At 44.4% G+C, this 15,879-nt stretch overlaps 1 protein-coding gene across 1 annotated transcript in view; it reads right to left on the bottom strand.

Moving 5' to 3' along the window:
• Positions 1–671: 671 nt before the first annotated feature.
• Positions 672–15,879, bottom strand: part of FBXO36 (F-box protein 36) — a 94,944-nt gene continuing 79,736 nt past the window's right edge. Inside the window, 2 exon segments of the mRNA XM_030803903.1 lie at positions 672–3,059; positions 14,495–14,667. Of these exon segments, the coding sequence (XP_030659763.1) occupies positions 2,871–3,059; positions 14,495–14,667 (362 nt within the window). The 3' untranslated portion in view covers positions 672–2,870.

Genomic DNA, 15,879 nt, shown 5'->3' with positions numbered 1-15,879 from the left:
ATGGTAAATGAGAACAGAGTAGAAACACATTTGATTGAAAAGATGAGAAAGGGCAAGATTATAAAATGTTGTAAGGCCGGACACCGTTGCTCACACTTGTAATTCCAGCACTTTGGGAGGCTGAGGCAGGCAGGTCACCTGAGGTCAAGAGTTCGAGACCAGCCTGGCCGACATGGTGAAACCCTGTTTTTACTAAAAATACAAAATTTAGCAGGGCATGGTGGCGGGCGCCTGTAATTCCAGCTACTTGGGAAACTGAGGCAGGAGAATCGCTTGAACCCAGGAGGTGGAGGGTTCCATGAACTGAGATTGCACCATTGCACTCCAGTCTGGGTGAGAAGAGCGAAACTCTGCCTCAAAAAAAAAAAAAAAAAAAAAAAAAAAAATTATGTGGCATTTCACTCTGAAATGTTAAGACATAAAGCAGATTGATCCATCCACATGACAGCTGTTAATAGAAGCAGAAAGTCAAGACCATCGCTGCCTATTACCATGTTATGGGAGCATCACATGGAACCTCACATGGAAAATGAGATGGGGTAGGGAGGGACAAAGTGTTTCAACCACTAAGGATGCTGGGGACACACAGGATGTTCACTTGATGCTACTGTTTCTATTTCGGCAAAAACAATTGTAATCAAGTAATAAGGCACTCAGATTATTAGGGCAAGTAAGTATTAAAATAATTTAATAATCTGTATTATTTTAGCTATTATTTAACAATAGTCAACATATTAATGGCTTTTTATTTACTTTGGCATTTATTTTTATAACATTTTTATATGTAGTATTATTATATACTACATATAAGTATATATTGTAAGTATATTATGTGAGTAGGTGTATACGTAGCGTTTTCAAATTGCCATATTTGTGTTCTTATTGATTGACATTGAATTGACTATTGCGCATGTCCATAAGATTTCAGAATCTGTTTGTTGATAAAATACTACACATGAAGCTTTAATCACCTTGCACTGATGTTACAAATAAGTTACAGTTACATATTTATGAAGTTAGTTGACATACATAATTGTGGTTGTGTCTGCATCCTCACGATAAAACCTATGTTCTGTCATTGAAAATTAGGCCATGAGTGAAATCTGGGAGCTCAGGGAGAGCCAAGGCAGCCAGAGCTCTGCAGAGCACGTGCCTTCCTGATCTCAGCTGCCTGCTGGTCACCGGTACCTGCCCTAGCAGACTCTCCTGAGTGGAGAATGAGGCCTGGGTCTCTTGACAATTAAAGCTTTGCTCTGTTCTTGGACTAAGTCCAGACATAACCACGTCAGGCTCCTCATCTGCCGGGTAGCAGATTGCACTGGATTTCACAGTCAGGGAAAACTTTTGACTGTGTGTACCTCCAGCAATGAGAAGCAGAGAGGGCTAGGTTGAGGGTCTCAAACTGGCACCGGGGAGCCCCGTGACTGGGTTTTAAGGGTGCGTGAATGAAGATTAAAATCTTTTTTGATATTAACATGGGTTCAGTTTTTTCTTTTAATGTCACTAAGCCATGCTGTAGAGCCCTTCTGGAAGGACTTAGGTGGGACAAAGAGCCAGAGTCCACAACTTCTGTATTGTTCACGGGGCCCTGGTGCATCCTGGGCAGTTTCTCTGGCACCGGAGGTATGTGAGTTTTCCTAGGTAGGAAAGTGGAGGTTGCAGGAAAGAAGAAATTATAAGGCTATATTATAACGTGATGTGGAAGTAGAAAGCTACCTTGCTCTGTAACCTAAAAGGAGTCATTAGATGATTTGCTGCTATGAGTTCATTTTCTAGGGGTACTTAATAATCATGAAAGTGCAGGGAGAAAAACATTTTTAAGTAAGCCTTCTCAGTGAAGTGACCTTTCTCCCCAAGGACTGTATTCTTTTTACCCCTCTGCCATGTGAACAGCATGCAAACCATATTTACATTTTTACTTAGTTAACTCATAGCCTGTTTTCTTAAATATCCTTGTTAAAAGTGGCAGCTGTTCACATTCCTTTGGGGAATGGCATTTCTCTAAGAAATGTTTATAGGTTTTGGCCAGACATAGTGGCTCATGCCTGTAATCCCAGCACTTTGAAAGCCAGTGTGCGTGGATCACTTGAGGTCAGGAGTTCAAGACCAGCCTGGCCTACATGGCGAAACTCCACCTCTACTAAAAAGAAAATACAAAAAAAAAAAAAAAAGAAAAGTTTATAGGTTTATTTAACAATGTGAAGTAGTCCTGGGAAGTGGTACTTTGAGCAAGGTCCACAGGCAGGATGCCTGCACTTCTCCAGTCATGCTCCAGCACCAGGTCGGAAGCTGTCTACATGCGGGGATGGAGCCTGGCATCCTGGGCCCACAAGGACAGGGCCTTGAATGTGGACTGAGTAGAACAAAGTTGGGAAGGCAACTGCACCCACCCTGAGTGCCTCCTGTGGTACCCGCCCTTCACGGTTTCTGGTGGGGACACTCAGCCAGCAGCCTCGTGGCTGGACTCAGATGACACAATGCCAGGAAAAAATTCAAAAGCCCCATTACCCTTTCCAATGCCTAGATAAAATAGATACTGAATAAAAACCTGCTAATAATCATTTATTGTTTGTTTATACACAATAGAAGCCTCTTTTCTAATGGGTGTGGGATAAGGATGCTGATGGCCTGTGGGGCTCCCTGTTTGACAGCCCTTGTCCTTGGACCATGATTTGACCTCAGAATGACGGTGACTCTAGCAAGGCACTGGGGAGCCAGATTCTGCTGCATTTGTGTGCAAATCCTCTATGAGTTTCAAATGGCTCCATGCATCAACAAAACCTCTTAGTTCTTAAGGAGACGGAAGAGATTTGGACACTGAAGAGAAACACAGCCATGCCTCAGCTCCCTGCTGGTAGGAAAACATGTGCCTACGGTTGCTTTTCTCTCAGGCTTCCATATTTTTGTTTCCTCTTGCGGAGCTGCCGCTGGAGCTGGAGCTTGTTGGTGAAGAATAGCTGCCTCCAGCCCGTGTCCTCCGCTAGGGCCCTCACGTCAGGAGTGAGGGTGTTGCAGGTCGACTGGACTATCTGTTCCCACAGTTTATCAGACATGCACAGCTGTGGGTGGAAAAAGTCAGAGGTGGGTTACAGCACACATGTGTTAAGTAAAAGCCATTTACTCACTCAAACTCATTATCAAACTCTTGTTGCCTGTGCGATACTGGGAGAAACACTACCTGTGCCAGACACAGGTCCTGCCTTGAGAAACCTCCTCTTTGAGGAAAAGAACCAGACACAAATATCTAAGTGCACATATATCTAAAGGACATACCCTTCCGCACACACTTAAACTTCCCAGTGACGGCAGTAGAAAGAACATGCCCCTACCAACACCAGGCAACACTCTCTCATGCAAGGGAAAATGTGTTTATTCTCCATCTTCACCCCCACCCCACTGTGGCCAAGTCCCATCAGTCACTGTCAACATCTGGGTGAAATTTGTTGCCTCTAGTTAATTCCAATTCATCTCTATTTATCTATGCATGTATTTTTTTTTTAATTTTTATTTTTGAGATGGAGTTTTGCTCTTGTTGCCCAGGCTGGAGTGTAGTGGCGCGATCTCGGCTCACTGCAATCTCTGCCTCCCGGGTTCAAGCGATTCTCCTGCCTCAGCCTCCCGAGTAGCTGGGATTACAGGCATGCGCCACCACACTGAGCTAATTTTGTATTTTTAGTAGAGACGGGGTTTCTCCATGTTGGTCAGGCTGGTCTTGAGCTCCCGACCTCAGGTGATCTGCCCGCCTCAGCCTCCCAAAGTGCTGGGATTACAGGCATGAGCCACTGCACCCAGCCTTATCTATTTATTTATCTATCTATTTATTTTTTTTAGATGGAGTCTCACTCTGTTGCCCAGGCTGGAGTGCAAGAGTGCGATCTCAGCTCACTGCAACCTCCGCCTACTGGGTTCAAGTGATTCTGCTGCTTCAGCTTCCCAAGTAGCTGGTACTACAGGTGCACACCACCATGCCTGGCTAATTTTTGTATTTTTTTTATAGAGACAGGTTTTCACCATGTTGATCAGGCTGGTCTCGAACTCCTGACCTTGTAATCTGCCCGCCTCAGCCTCCCAGAGTGCTGGGATTACAGGCGTGAGCCACCGTGCCCGGCCAGAAGTTGTATTTATAACTTTCTCCCTCTACCATCACTCCATCTTCTCTCTGTCTTTAGCCAGCACTTCAACTCATCAAGATGCTACACCCAGTGATGTGATCCAAACCTTCTCCAGTTCTTGCAAGGTGTGAGCACTTCTTGGTCTTGAATGTAGATGTTCTATTCTTCTGTTAACTTTTGCCACTGCACACCATAAAAAAAGAATGAAACCATGTCCTTGCAGCAATGTGGATGCTGCTGAAGGCTGTTATCCTAAGCAAAGTAACACAGAAATGGGAAACCAAATAGCGCATGTTCTTACTTGTAAGTGGGAGCTAAATCTTGGGTTCACACAAACATAGGCATGATTGCTGTCCCCTCATAATGGAGCACCAGGGCAGCCTCCCTGGCCCATACCCAGCTTCCCCCTGCCCATCCTACCTCCTATCCCAAACAGCACCAGCCCTGGCCAGCCCTGTTGTGCTGTGCCCCCGTGTCCTGACATCCTGGGAGGAAGAAATGGGTAAGTGTGATCTCTACCTCCTGACACCACTATATTCACTTCTGAACAGAAAGCGGTCACCACTCCTTCCTTCCATACTTCATGCTCTTCTAAAAGTGCTCCAATAAGGGAAGAGAATGAATTACAAATAGAAATGAATAGTACAATAAGGCATAATTTTTTAAGATCCTTTCTGCATAAACATCAAAGCAACAGCTATTATATTCACATAATGGTTATTGCTAACCAGCAACACTGAATCATACGGTATCTACAGACCCCAAAACATTTTGATGTTAGATGGGTCATTCATTAACTTACCTCTCCTTTAACAGTCCTTCAAGGTTTAGTTCCTCTACTCAGATTACAACCTATTCTAAACATAAACAAAGGAAAACTTTAAAAATGTCTTAATATGAAAAACAGATCATTTGACCCTCCTTTAAAAGATCTGAACTCCAGCACTGATGTGGATTACTATCCCATTACTAGCACAGTACGTTTCAGGATATCAATGTGTCTTGTAATAGAGATTATGGGAGAAAACTACAAGATTTGGGGGGAAAGGAAGTAATTCTCAAAAGAGCTAAAATTTCCACTAGTAAAACTTCATTTATGACTCATCAAATTTTATACTGAAAATATTTACAGTTCTGTTTTATATTACAAGTTGGTGTACAAAATACCCCCATCTATGACTCCCAAACCCTGACGATCTTTTGCTTAGTAGTTGCCAGGTTGCAAAACGAAAGGTTCCATAGTTCTAGCTACTCTGATCCAAAGCCCAGCTAACCATGGGTTTAGCTCCCCCTGGTGGTGGTGCATGAATTTTGCATACATAAATTGTCAAGTTGAAGAGAATCCTAGGGCTTATCTATTTAAAACCTCTCCCTTTGCAAATAGGAAAACCAGGGCTGAGAGAAGAGAAGGGAGAACGATGCTGTTCCAGGTTCATGCTGGGGAGTGGCTGAGCTAAGAACAGAACAGAACCCAGCTCTCCAGCCTCCCGCTTATTTAAACACACCACACTGCCTGCACACAGTGATGCTAGGAGATCCCCTCCCGCAAGCTTCCAGCCTTCTAGAGTCCCCTGAGACATTTGATCTGTACAATCTTAATATCGATTGGTCAAATTCTTGGGCCAGGACGAGCACAGTGGCTCATGCCTGTAATCCCAGCACTTTGCGAGGCTGAGGCGGGTACATCACTTGAGGTCAGGAGTTTGAAACCAGCCAGAGCGACATGGTGAAACCCTGTCTCTACTAAAAATACAAAAATTAGCCAGGTATGGAGGAGGGCACCTGTAATCCCAGCTACTCAGGAGGCTGAGGGAGGAGAATCACTGGAATCTGGGAGGCGGAGGCTGCAGTGAATGAAGATCGTGCCACTGCACTCCAACCTGAGTAACAGAGTGAGACTCCATCTCAAATGAATGAATGAATGAATGAATGAAATGTTATAGTCTGTGACCCAAGCTGTACACTTATTTCCTTTTTTCCAGATGCATGGAGGCACATATTATAGTCCCAGTACACTACCTATATCATGCATATTTCAACATATTTGATTATTTTAAATAGTTACACTTATGCAATTTTTTTCTACAGATAAACATACAACGCAAATTGTATATAAAGTATGGAGCATCATTTATAAATACAGAGGGGAAACAAAAAATCTGGTTAAATAAATTATCTACGCTGTGTGTGGTGGCTCACACCTGTAATCCCAACACTTTGGAAGGCCAAGGCAGGAGGATTGCTTGAGCCCAAGAGTTCGAGACCAGCTAAGGCAAGATAGCAAGACCCAGTCTCTACAAAAAACACAAAAATTAGCCAGGTGTGGTGGTGTGCACCTGTAGTCCCAGCCATTTGAGAGGCTGAGGTGGGAGGATTGCTTGAGCCCAGGAGGTGAAGGCTGCAGTGAGCTGTGTTTGTGCCACCTGGGCGACACAGCAAGATGACCCTGCCTGGGCGACACAGCAAGATGACCCTGTCTCAGGAAAATAAATAAATAAATAAATAAATAAATAAATAAATAAATAATCTGTCCATACATTGATATCCTATGGCAGTTTTTTAAATGGAGAAAGATTGATAGGTACTGATGTTTTATTTTATTTTTGAGATGGAGTTCCACTCTTATTGCCAAGACTGGAGTGCAATGGCTCAATCTCGGCTCACTGCAAACTCTGCCTCCCGGGTTCAAGCGATTCCCCTGCCTCAGCCTCCCAAGTAGCTGGGATTACAGGTGTGTGCTACCATGCCCAGCTAATTTTGTATTTTTAGTAGAGATGAGGTTTCACCATGTTGGTCAGACTGGTCTCAAACTCCTCACCTCAAGTGATCCACCTGCCTTGGCCTCCCAAAGTGCTGGGATTACAGGTGTGAGCCACCATGCCTGGCCAGTACTGATATTTTAAAAGTGTCTAAAATATGTTGTGAAGTAGAAGATGAAGAAAAATATATGTTACCACATGCTTTTTAGAAGGGTGTGTGTATCGGTATATATACTCGCACATCCCACACACATATGGTTCTACATGTGTAGAATATCTCCGGAAGGACATACAAAACACAGTTAATATGGTTGCCACTAGAGACGAGAATCAGAGGAATGAGGGTCAGGACTGGGAAGGGCAATAACTTTTTAGTTTATATACAAGGATACATAATTTTTAAACATTTCCAATCTGACCATTGCAATGGATGTCAACTTTCTTTTTCAAAAATATAAACAAAATTGATATGGAAGCATTCAACCACCGTTTTCTGGGAGGTAACTCTGGGCTAGACACTCCGTTAAGGTGGGTATATGAAGTTAGGTGACATAATCCTTGCCCTTGAGCTTGGCAGGGAGACAAGTCAAGGGGGTGGGGCAAGCAAGCACAAAAGCCAATCAATGGGCATTTGGGAGATTCAGGTGGTGGATGAGTCAGGAGGAGAATACTCCTGGAAAAGAGAGCAGTGTAAGCAAAAGCAAAAGGCACAGTAGAGCACAGCACACAGAGAGCCGCAAGGAGCTGACCTGGCTGGGGCAGACGGTGGCAGGAGGCAGGGCGAGGGCCCCGTGGCTGTGCTGGCTACGACTGTGGACCTCATTCTGAAAATGACAGGAAGCCATTAAGGGCCAGTGAGCAGGACAATGGCATGACCAGAGTGCAATGTAAAATGGCCACCCTGACTCACATGGACAAGCAACCACTGAAGCAATGAAGGGGTTCCCAGGAGAAAACCCACCAGAGTCCTGGAAGCAGAGATGAGTCAAGAAGCAGAAGACCTGGTTGGGCGTGGGTAGCTCATGCCTGTAATCTCAGCACTTTGGGAAGCCAAGGCAGGCAATTACCTGAGGTCAAGAGTTCAAGACTAGCCTGACCAACATGGCAAAACCCTGTCTCAACTAAAAATACTAAAAATTAGCTGGGTGCGGTGGCACACACTTGTAGTCCCAGCTACTTGGGAGGCTGAGGCAGGAGAATCACTTGAACCCGGGAGGTGGAGGTTGCAGTGAGCTGAGATCACACCACTGTACTCAAGCCTGGGCAACACAGCAAGACTCTGTCAAAAAAAAAAAAAGAAGCAGAACGCCTGAAACAGGCCCTTTTGATACAACAAACACAGGGTTGCTGTGAACAAGCCAGAGATATTTTGCAGGCACGGATGGAGGGGAAAATGAAAGAGGAGCTGTAGGCTGACATTAGATCAACGCCTCTCAGAATTTTGGGTTATCCTAAGACCAGTGAATTTTTTAAAAAGTAGAACAAAATAAAATGATAATAAAGAACCAAAATAAGGGTGCTGCTGACTCACATTTTGTCAAATAAGAACAATTTTTAAAATAATCATGTATTATTGCCACCACTTCATAAAAAAAGGAACTTTTTTTTTTTTTTTTTTTAAGAGGGAGTCTTGCTCTGTAGCCCAGGGTAAAGTGCAGTGGCCCAATCTCGGGTCACAGCAACCTCTGCCTCCCAGGTTCAAGTGATTCTCCTGCTTCAACCTGCTAAATAGCTGGGACTACAGGCACACACCACTACACCTGGCTAATTTTTTGTATTTTTAGTAGAGATGGGGTTTCATCATGTTGGTCAGGATGGTTTCGATCTCCTGACCTCGTGATCCACCCGCCTTGGCCTCCCAAAGGCGTGAGCCACCATGCCCAGCCAAGAAAGAACATTTTAACCCTCCCCAAAATAGGAAAGACCTAACATCCACTGAAAGACGGTCATTTATATGAAACAAGTTTAGCTTTATCAAAAACTTTATAACATCCTTATTATTCTCATTTCATCATGGATTATAAAGTCACTGATGCTGCTGGTTTGCTGAGCATGCACTGCTATGTAAACCATTTTTGAAGAAGAGAGATTGGATAAGGATAAAGAGTTTTTGTTTTTTGAAGGATGAAACTGATTTAAGAAAAAAATTAATGCTGGACATGGTGGTGCACACCTGTAATCCCAACACTTTGGGAGGCTGAAGCAGGAGGATTGCTTGAGCCCCAGAATTCAAGACCAACCTGTGCAACATGGCAAAACCCCGTCTCTACAAAAAATACAAAAATAAGCCAGGTGTGGTGGCGCAGGCCTGTAGTCCCAGCTACCCAGGAGGCTGAGGTGGAAGGATCACTTGAGCCCAGGGGGTGGAGGTTGCAGTGAGCTATAATCATGCCATTGCACTACAGCCGTGTAACAAAGCAAGACCCTGTCTCAAAAAGGAAAAAAAAAAAAAATTAATGTATGGGGGGAAAAAACAGAGAAAGATTTAATTACTAAATGCAGTGTAGTAAGCTAGATTGGACATAAAACAGCAAAAGGACATTATTGAAAAAACTAATGAAATTCAAATAACATCTTTATTTTAGTTAATAGTATTGTACCAATATTAATTGCCTAGTTTTTATAAATGTACCATGGTTATGTAAGACGTCAACATGAGGGAAGCTGGGTAATTAAAAGTTAAAAAAAAATAACAATAGGCCAAGCAGTGGCTCATGCCTGTAATCCCAGCACTTTGTGAAGCTGAGGCAGGCTGATCACTTGAGGTCAGGAGTTCGAGACCAGCCTGACCAACGTGGTGAAACCCTGTCTCTACCAAAAATACAGAAATAAAAATAAATAAAATAAAATTAGCCAGGTGTGGTGGCTTCCACTTGTAATTCCAGCTACTCAGGAGGCTGAGGCATGAGAATCGCTTGAACCTGGGAGGCGGAGATTGCAGTTAGCAGAGATCACGCCACTGCACTCCAGCCTGGGTGATGGAGTAAGACTTTGTTTCTTAAAAAATCAATAATAATAACAACAACAAACAGAAGAGAAAGGAAATAAGTGGAATTCCCAGGAGTAGGCCCTGGAACCAGGTGTCAGGTAGCACTGATCTTGAGCAGGAGAGGAGCACCTCCCTCCCCGAGGTCAGAGGAAGGAGCTGCACTGGACACAAATAATTTGGTAATAAACTTGTCCCCCAGAATTTGAAAAGGAAGCCCTTTTTTCATTAATAAAGTAGTTAAGCCGGGCGCGGTGGCTCACGCCTGTAATCCCAGCACTTTGGGAGGCCGAGACGGGTGGATCACGAGGTCAGGAGATCGAGACCACGGTGAAACCCCGTCTCTACTAAAAATACAAAAAATTAGCCGGGCGCGGTGGCGGGCGCCTGTAGTCCCAGCTACTCTGGAGGCTGAGGCAGGAGAATGGTGTGAACCAGGGAGGCGGAGCTTGCAGTGAGCCAAGATCGCGCCACTGCACTCCAGCCTGGGCGACAGAGCGAGACTCCGTCTCAAAAAAAATAATAATAAAAAAATAAAGTAGTTAAATGAAAATAACTTATAAGGCCGGGCACGGTGGCTCATGCCTGTAATCCCAGCACTTTGGGAGGCCGAGGTGGGTGGATCACCTGAGGTCAGGAGTCCAAAACCAGCCTGGCCAACATGGTGAAACCCCGTGTCTACTAAAAATACAGAAATTAGCTGGGCTCTGTGGTGGGCGCCTGTCATCCCAGCTACTCGGGGGGCTGAGGCAGGAGAATTGCTTGAACCCAGGAGGCAGAGGTTGCAGTGAGCCGAGATGGTGCCACTGCACTCCAGCCTGGGCAACAGAGTGAGACTGTCTCAAAAGAAAAAAAAAGAAAAACAAAGAAGAAAATAACTTATAAATGAAGTGTGTAACAGGTAAATGGAACAGAGATAAAACTTAGATTGACAGCAGAAATAATTGGTTTTCCTTCTTTCCCTGTGTGCAAACAAGAAAAAAAAGTGGTTGGCTGGGTGCAGTGGCTCACGCCTGTAATCCCAGCACTTTGGGAGGCTGAGGTAGGCGGATCACTTGAGGCCAGGAGTTCAAGACCAGCCTGGCCAACATGGTGAAACCCAGTCTCTACTAAAAATGCAAAAATTAGCCAGGCATGGTGGCAAGCACCTGTAGTCCCACCCAGCTACTCAGGAGGCTGAGGCAGGAGAATCCCTTGAACCCAGGAGGCAAAGATTGCAGTGAGCCACGATCTCGCCACTGAACTCCAGCCTGGGTGACAGAGTGAGACTCTGACTCAAAAAAAATAAAAAATTAAAAAAGTGGTTAATGTTATGTGGGGAGAATAAAAGCAGCAGCCCTGAGTCATGTTCCATCTTCTAATAATTCTGCTCTGTAAAGATGCTCAGGGCTGAAATCAGCAACTCAGAGAAGCCCTACTTCAGAGCACTGGCTAAATTATGGAGAATGTTTTCAAGACTGCACTGAAATAATAGCAGGACACTGAGAGTGAAAGTTAATAGTGGAAGTGAGTAAAACTTGGAGAGAAGGCAGCCACTCAGCGTGAGAAATAACTACCAGAAGCCACTCACTTGCTGCTGTTTCCTATCAAATCCTTCCATTTACTTGCAGGAGCAGAAATTTACTGAAAGTAAATGGAAGGATTTGATAGAAAATCAAATCCAGGCCCTGCAACAGCACAGAAACTTTTACTATATCCCCACTAGTATATTTTATTTACGTAGAATTCTCTTTTCATTTAAAATATGAATAATCAGCTGCTGCTGCTGCTGCTTTTTTTTTTTTTTTTTTTTTTTTGAGACAGGCTCACTCTGTTGTCCAGGCTGCAGTGCAGTGGTGTGATCTTGGCTCACTGCAACCTCTGCATCCTGGGTTCAAGCAGCTCTCCTGCCTCAGCCTCCCAAGTACCTGGGATTACAGGCCTGTGCCACCAGGCCCAGCTAATTTTTGTATTTTTAGTTGAGATGTGGTTTCCCCATGTTGGTCAGGCTGGTCTCAAACTTCTGACCTCAGGTGGTCCACCTGCCTCGGCCTCCCAAAGTGCTGGGATTACAGGCATAAGCCACCGTACCCAGCCCTAATAAATCGGCTTCTTATCAGCACCAAGCACAAAATTTCAACTTTAGGATACTTATTTAATGGCAAAAATATATACAATAGTGCTTGTTTTCAGCTTTCCATTTTTAGGGAGGAAAATCAAGTAAAAAATATATTTTGGGGAGCTAAATGATGAGAACTTATGCATACAAAGAAGGAAACAATAGATACTGGTGTCTACTTGAGGGTGGAGGGTGGGAGGAAGGGGAGGAGCAGAAAACATAACTATTGGGTACTGAGTTTAATAATTAACCTGAGCGATTAAATAATCTATACAAAAAAACCCTGTGACATGAGTTTACCTGTTAACAAACCTTCACATGTACGCCCAAACCCAAAATATAAGTTAAAAAATAATATATATATATATTTGGACAGGAAGGTGGCTCACACCTGTAATCTCAGCACTTTGGGAAGCCGAGGTGGGTGGATCACCTGAGGTCAGGAGTTTGAGATCAGCCTGGCCAACATGGGGAAACTCCGTCTCTACTAAAAATATAAAAACTAGCTGGGCATGATGGTGGGCACCTGTAATCCCAGTTACTCGGAAGCTGAGGCACAAGAATCACTTGAACCCAAGAGGTGGAGGTTGCAGTGAGCTGAGATCATGCCATTGCACTCTGGCCTGGGCGACAGAGCAAGACTCTGTCTCAAAAAAAAAAAAAATTATATTACTTAAAATTATTTTTTTTGAGACACGGTTTTGCTCTGTTGCTCAGGCTGGGGTGCAGTGGTGTGAACACAACTCACTGTAACCTCAACCTCCTGGGTTCAAGTGATTCTCCTATTCAGCCTCCAGAGTAACTGGGACTACAGGGGCATGCCATGACACTCAGCTAATTTTTTTTTTTTTCTGAGACGGAGTTTCGCTCTTGTTGCCCAGGCTGGAGTGCAATGGCGCGATCTCGGCTCACCACAACCTCTGCCTCCCGGGTTCAAGCGATTCTCCTGCCTCAGCCTCCCGAGTAGCTGGGATTACAGGCATGTGCCACCACGCCTGGCTAATTTTGTATTTTTAGTAGAGACAGGGTTTCTCCATGCTGGTCAGGCTGGTCTCGAACTCCCGACCTCAGGTGATCCACCCACCTCGGCCTCCCAAAGTGCTGGGATTACAGGCATGAGCCACCGCGCCCGGCCATAACACTCAGCTAATTTTTTAAAAATGTATTATAGAGATGGAATCTCCCTATTTTGCCCAAGTTGATCTCAAATTCCTAGGCTCAACCAATCCTCCCTCCTCAGCCTCCTGAAGTGCTGGAATTGCAGGCATGAGCCACCGTGCCTGAACTAAAATTAATTTTTAAAATCAAGACATTTTATTGCATTATTGGGAAAAATTGTTGGCTTTTTAGATAATAAGATTATGATTTGAATCATCTTGGAAAATGTTGTATGTTCTTTTATAAATGGACATTGCCCCAATACATTACAGCTAAATACCGAGCTAGTCAGGGTTCCTCAGTTGCAAGCGACAGATTGCCATTCTGATTAACTTAAGCCAAAAAGAGATTTAATGGAAAATTAGTACATGTGTGATTGTGGGGTAGGGTTGGGGGTTCTAGAATTGAAGGAACAATGGAAGGGGTAGGGACCAAGACATCTTCCAGGATCCAGGGAGTACAACTGACTCCCTGGTTGTACTGAAGCCTTGACACTGGCTGAAATCAGCACTAACTGTGCTTCCTGCTCTTGGGTCATTCTGCTGAGGATTCGAAGCAGTGAGACAGTGCATCTTGTCAGCTTTGGGCAGGGAAGAAAATGGGGTACTGCAATGGGCAGCCTACCGAAACACATATATTGGGAGACAGGCAATGCAGCAAAGGCTATTACTAGAAGAAATGGAAACGGATGTCAGGTAGTCCTCCTTGCCCTATTCTCTCTCTTTTTTTTTGAAGACAGAATCTCACTCTATCTCCCAGGCTGGAGTGCAGTGGTGTGATCTCAGATCTCTGCAACCTCTGCCTCCCGGGTTCAAGTGATTCTCCTGCCTCAGCCTCCTGAGTAGCTGGGATTATAGGCGCCTGCCACCATGCCCGGCTAATTTTTGTATTTTTAGTAGAGACGGGGTTTCCCCATGTTGGCCAGGCTGGCCTCAAACTCCTGACCTCAGGTGATCCGCCCACCTCGGCCTCCCAAAGTGCCCTATTCTCTTATGCCACCGTGCTTCTGCTTGGTTGTTCCTTGGAATGCCCCCTAACCCAGATCACCTGTCTTCATCAACTTCACCCTCAAAAGCCAGATAAAGTAATCTGCCTCTGTGAAGCCAGGCAGAGAAAATCACTTTGCACTATCTTTGTACCTTGCATACACATTCCTTGTTGAACTGATCACGCTGTATTGTAATTCTTTGCATTTACATAAATCTCTACTATAAGACTGTAAGTTCTTTGAGGGGAGGAATGTCATTTCATCTCTGCTGCTTGTGCACCTGACACAGTGTCCATCACAAAGTTAGTACTCAACAAATGATTGCTATGTTAAAAATTTTTTTTAGAAAGCACATGGAAAATTCCATATAGACATAAAATAATTGACCGTTACCTTTGCAAATCTGTGTGATGTTTGACAAAGCCTGGCAATATCTTCAAGATGCAGATAAGAAATGATATTCAGGAGCAAATCATCTGAGAGCCGTTCAACGAAGTCAAATTTACCTTTGCGCAAATTGATGACATAGTCTAACATTCTTGCACCAAATATTAAGGCAGTTTGACCTGTAATTCAGAGAAGCCAACAAACCAACATGGTTATCAGGTACAGTCACATAAAAACTATAATAACAATCAGTGAAATACAAGCTTCAGGGCATTTTTCCCCTGGGAGTGATGTTAGATGATGCTAAGTCATTCCTACTTTCACCGAGCTGCCTTTGGGACTAACCGAATGCATTTTTGAGGCGTCTGTTTCCAATTTCTGTCCCTGCCTGGAGATCAGAATCTTTTAGGGACACTCACTGTTTAACACAGTGATTTCTGCATCCCCTTGATCTCATCAGCACCAAACTCCAGTCTTTACCACGAACTTAATTGGTCTTGACATTACCATTGTACTCACGGCCCCTGCAAGCAGGCAGCTATGTGGAGGAAAAAGATGCTGGTCCACGTGGCTTTTCTGCCAGCCCTGCTACTCTCCATTGGTCTAAAACACATTGTCTCCTAATTTTAGTTGACTTTTGATCTCTTATTTAATTTTTTTTTTTTTAGATGGGGTCGCCCAGGCTGGAGTGCAGTGGTGCAATCGCGGCTCACTGCAGCCTCGACCTCCCAGCCTCAACCAATCCTCCCATTTCAGCCTCCCGAGTAGTTGGGACTACTGGTGTGTGCCACCATGCCTGGCTATTTTTTTTTTAATTTTTTTTTTAGAGATGGAGCCTTATTATGTTGCCCAGGCTGGTCTAGAACTCCTGGGCTCAAGCACTCCTCCCACCTCGGCCTCCCAAAGTGCTGGGATTCCAGGCATGAGACACCACACCCAGCCTGTTATTTTTATACATTGTGTCTACACCAAACTTTCTTCCTTCTTTACCATCTCCTTTCATCCCTATCTTCATTTCATAGGGAAAAAAAAAAAAATAGAAAGAGGGCTGGGCGCAGAGACTTACCCCTATAATCCCAGCACTTTGGGCAGCCAAGGCAGGCGGATCACCTGAGGTTGGGAGTTCGAGACCAGCCTGACCAACATGGAGAAACCCTGTCTCTAATAAAAATACAAAATTAGCCAGGCGTGGTGACACATGCCTGTAATCCCAGCTACTCGAGAGGCTGAGGCAGGACAATTGCTTGAACCCGGGAGGCGGAGGTTGCGGTGAGCTGAGATCACACCATTGCACTCCAGCCTGTGCAATGAGAGCAAAATTCAGTCAAAAAAAAGAAAGAAAGAGAAAGAAAGAAAGGAAGGAAGGAAAGAAAGAGAAAAAATATAAAGAG

This window comes from Nomascus leucogenys, chromosome 22a (assembly GCF_006542625.1).
Source record: "Nomascus leucogenys isolate Asia chromosome 22a, Asia_NLE_v1, whole genome shotgun sequence".
In the NCBI taxonomy this organism is placed as follows: domain Eukaryota; kingdom Metazoa; phylum Chordata; class Mammalia; order Primates; family Hylobatidae; genus Nomascus; species Nomascus leucogenys.
Note: the sequence above shows the minus strand (reverse complement) of the source record. Positions and strands in the feature narration are given on the sequence as shown.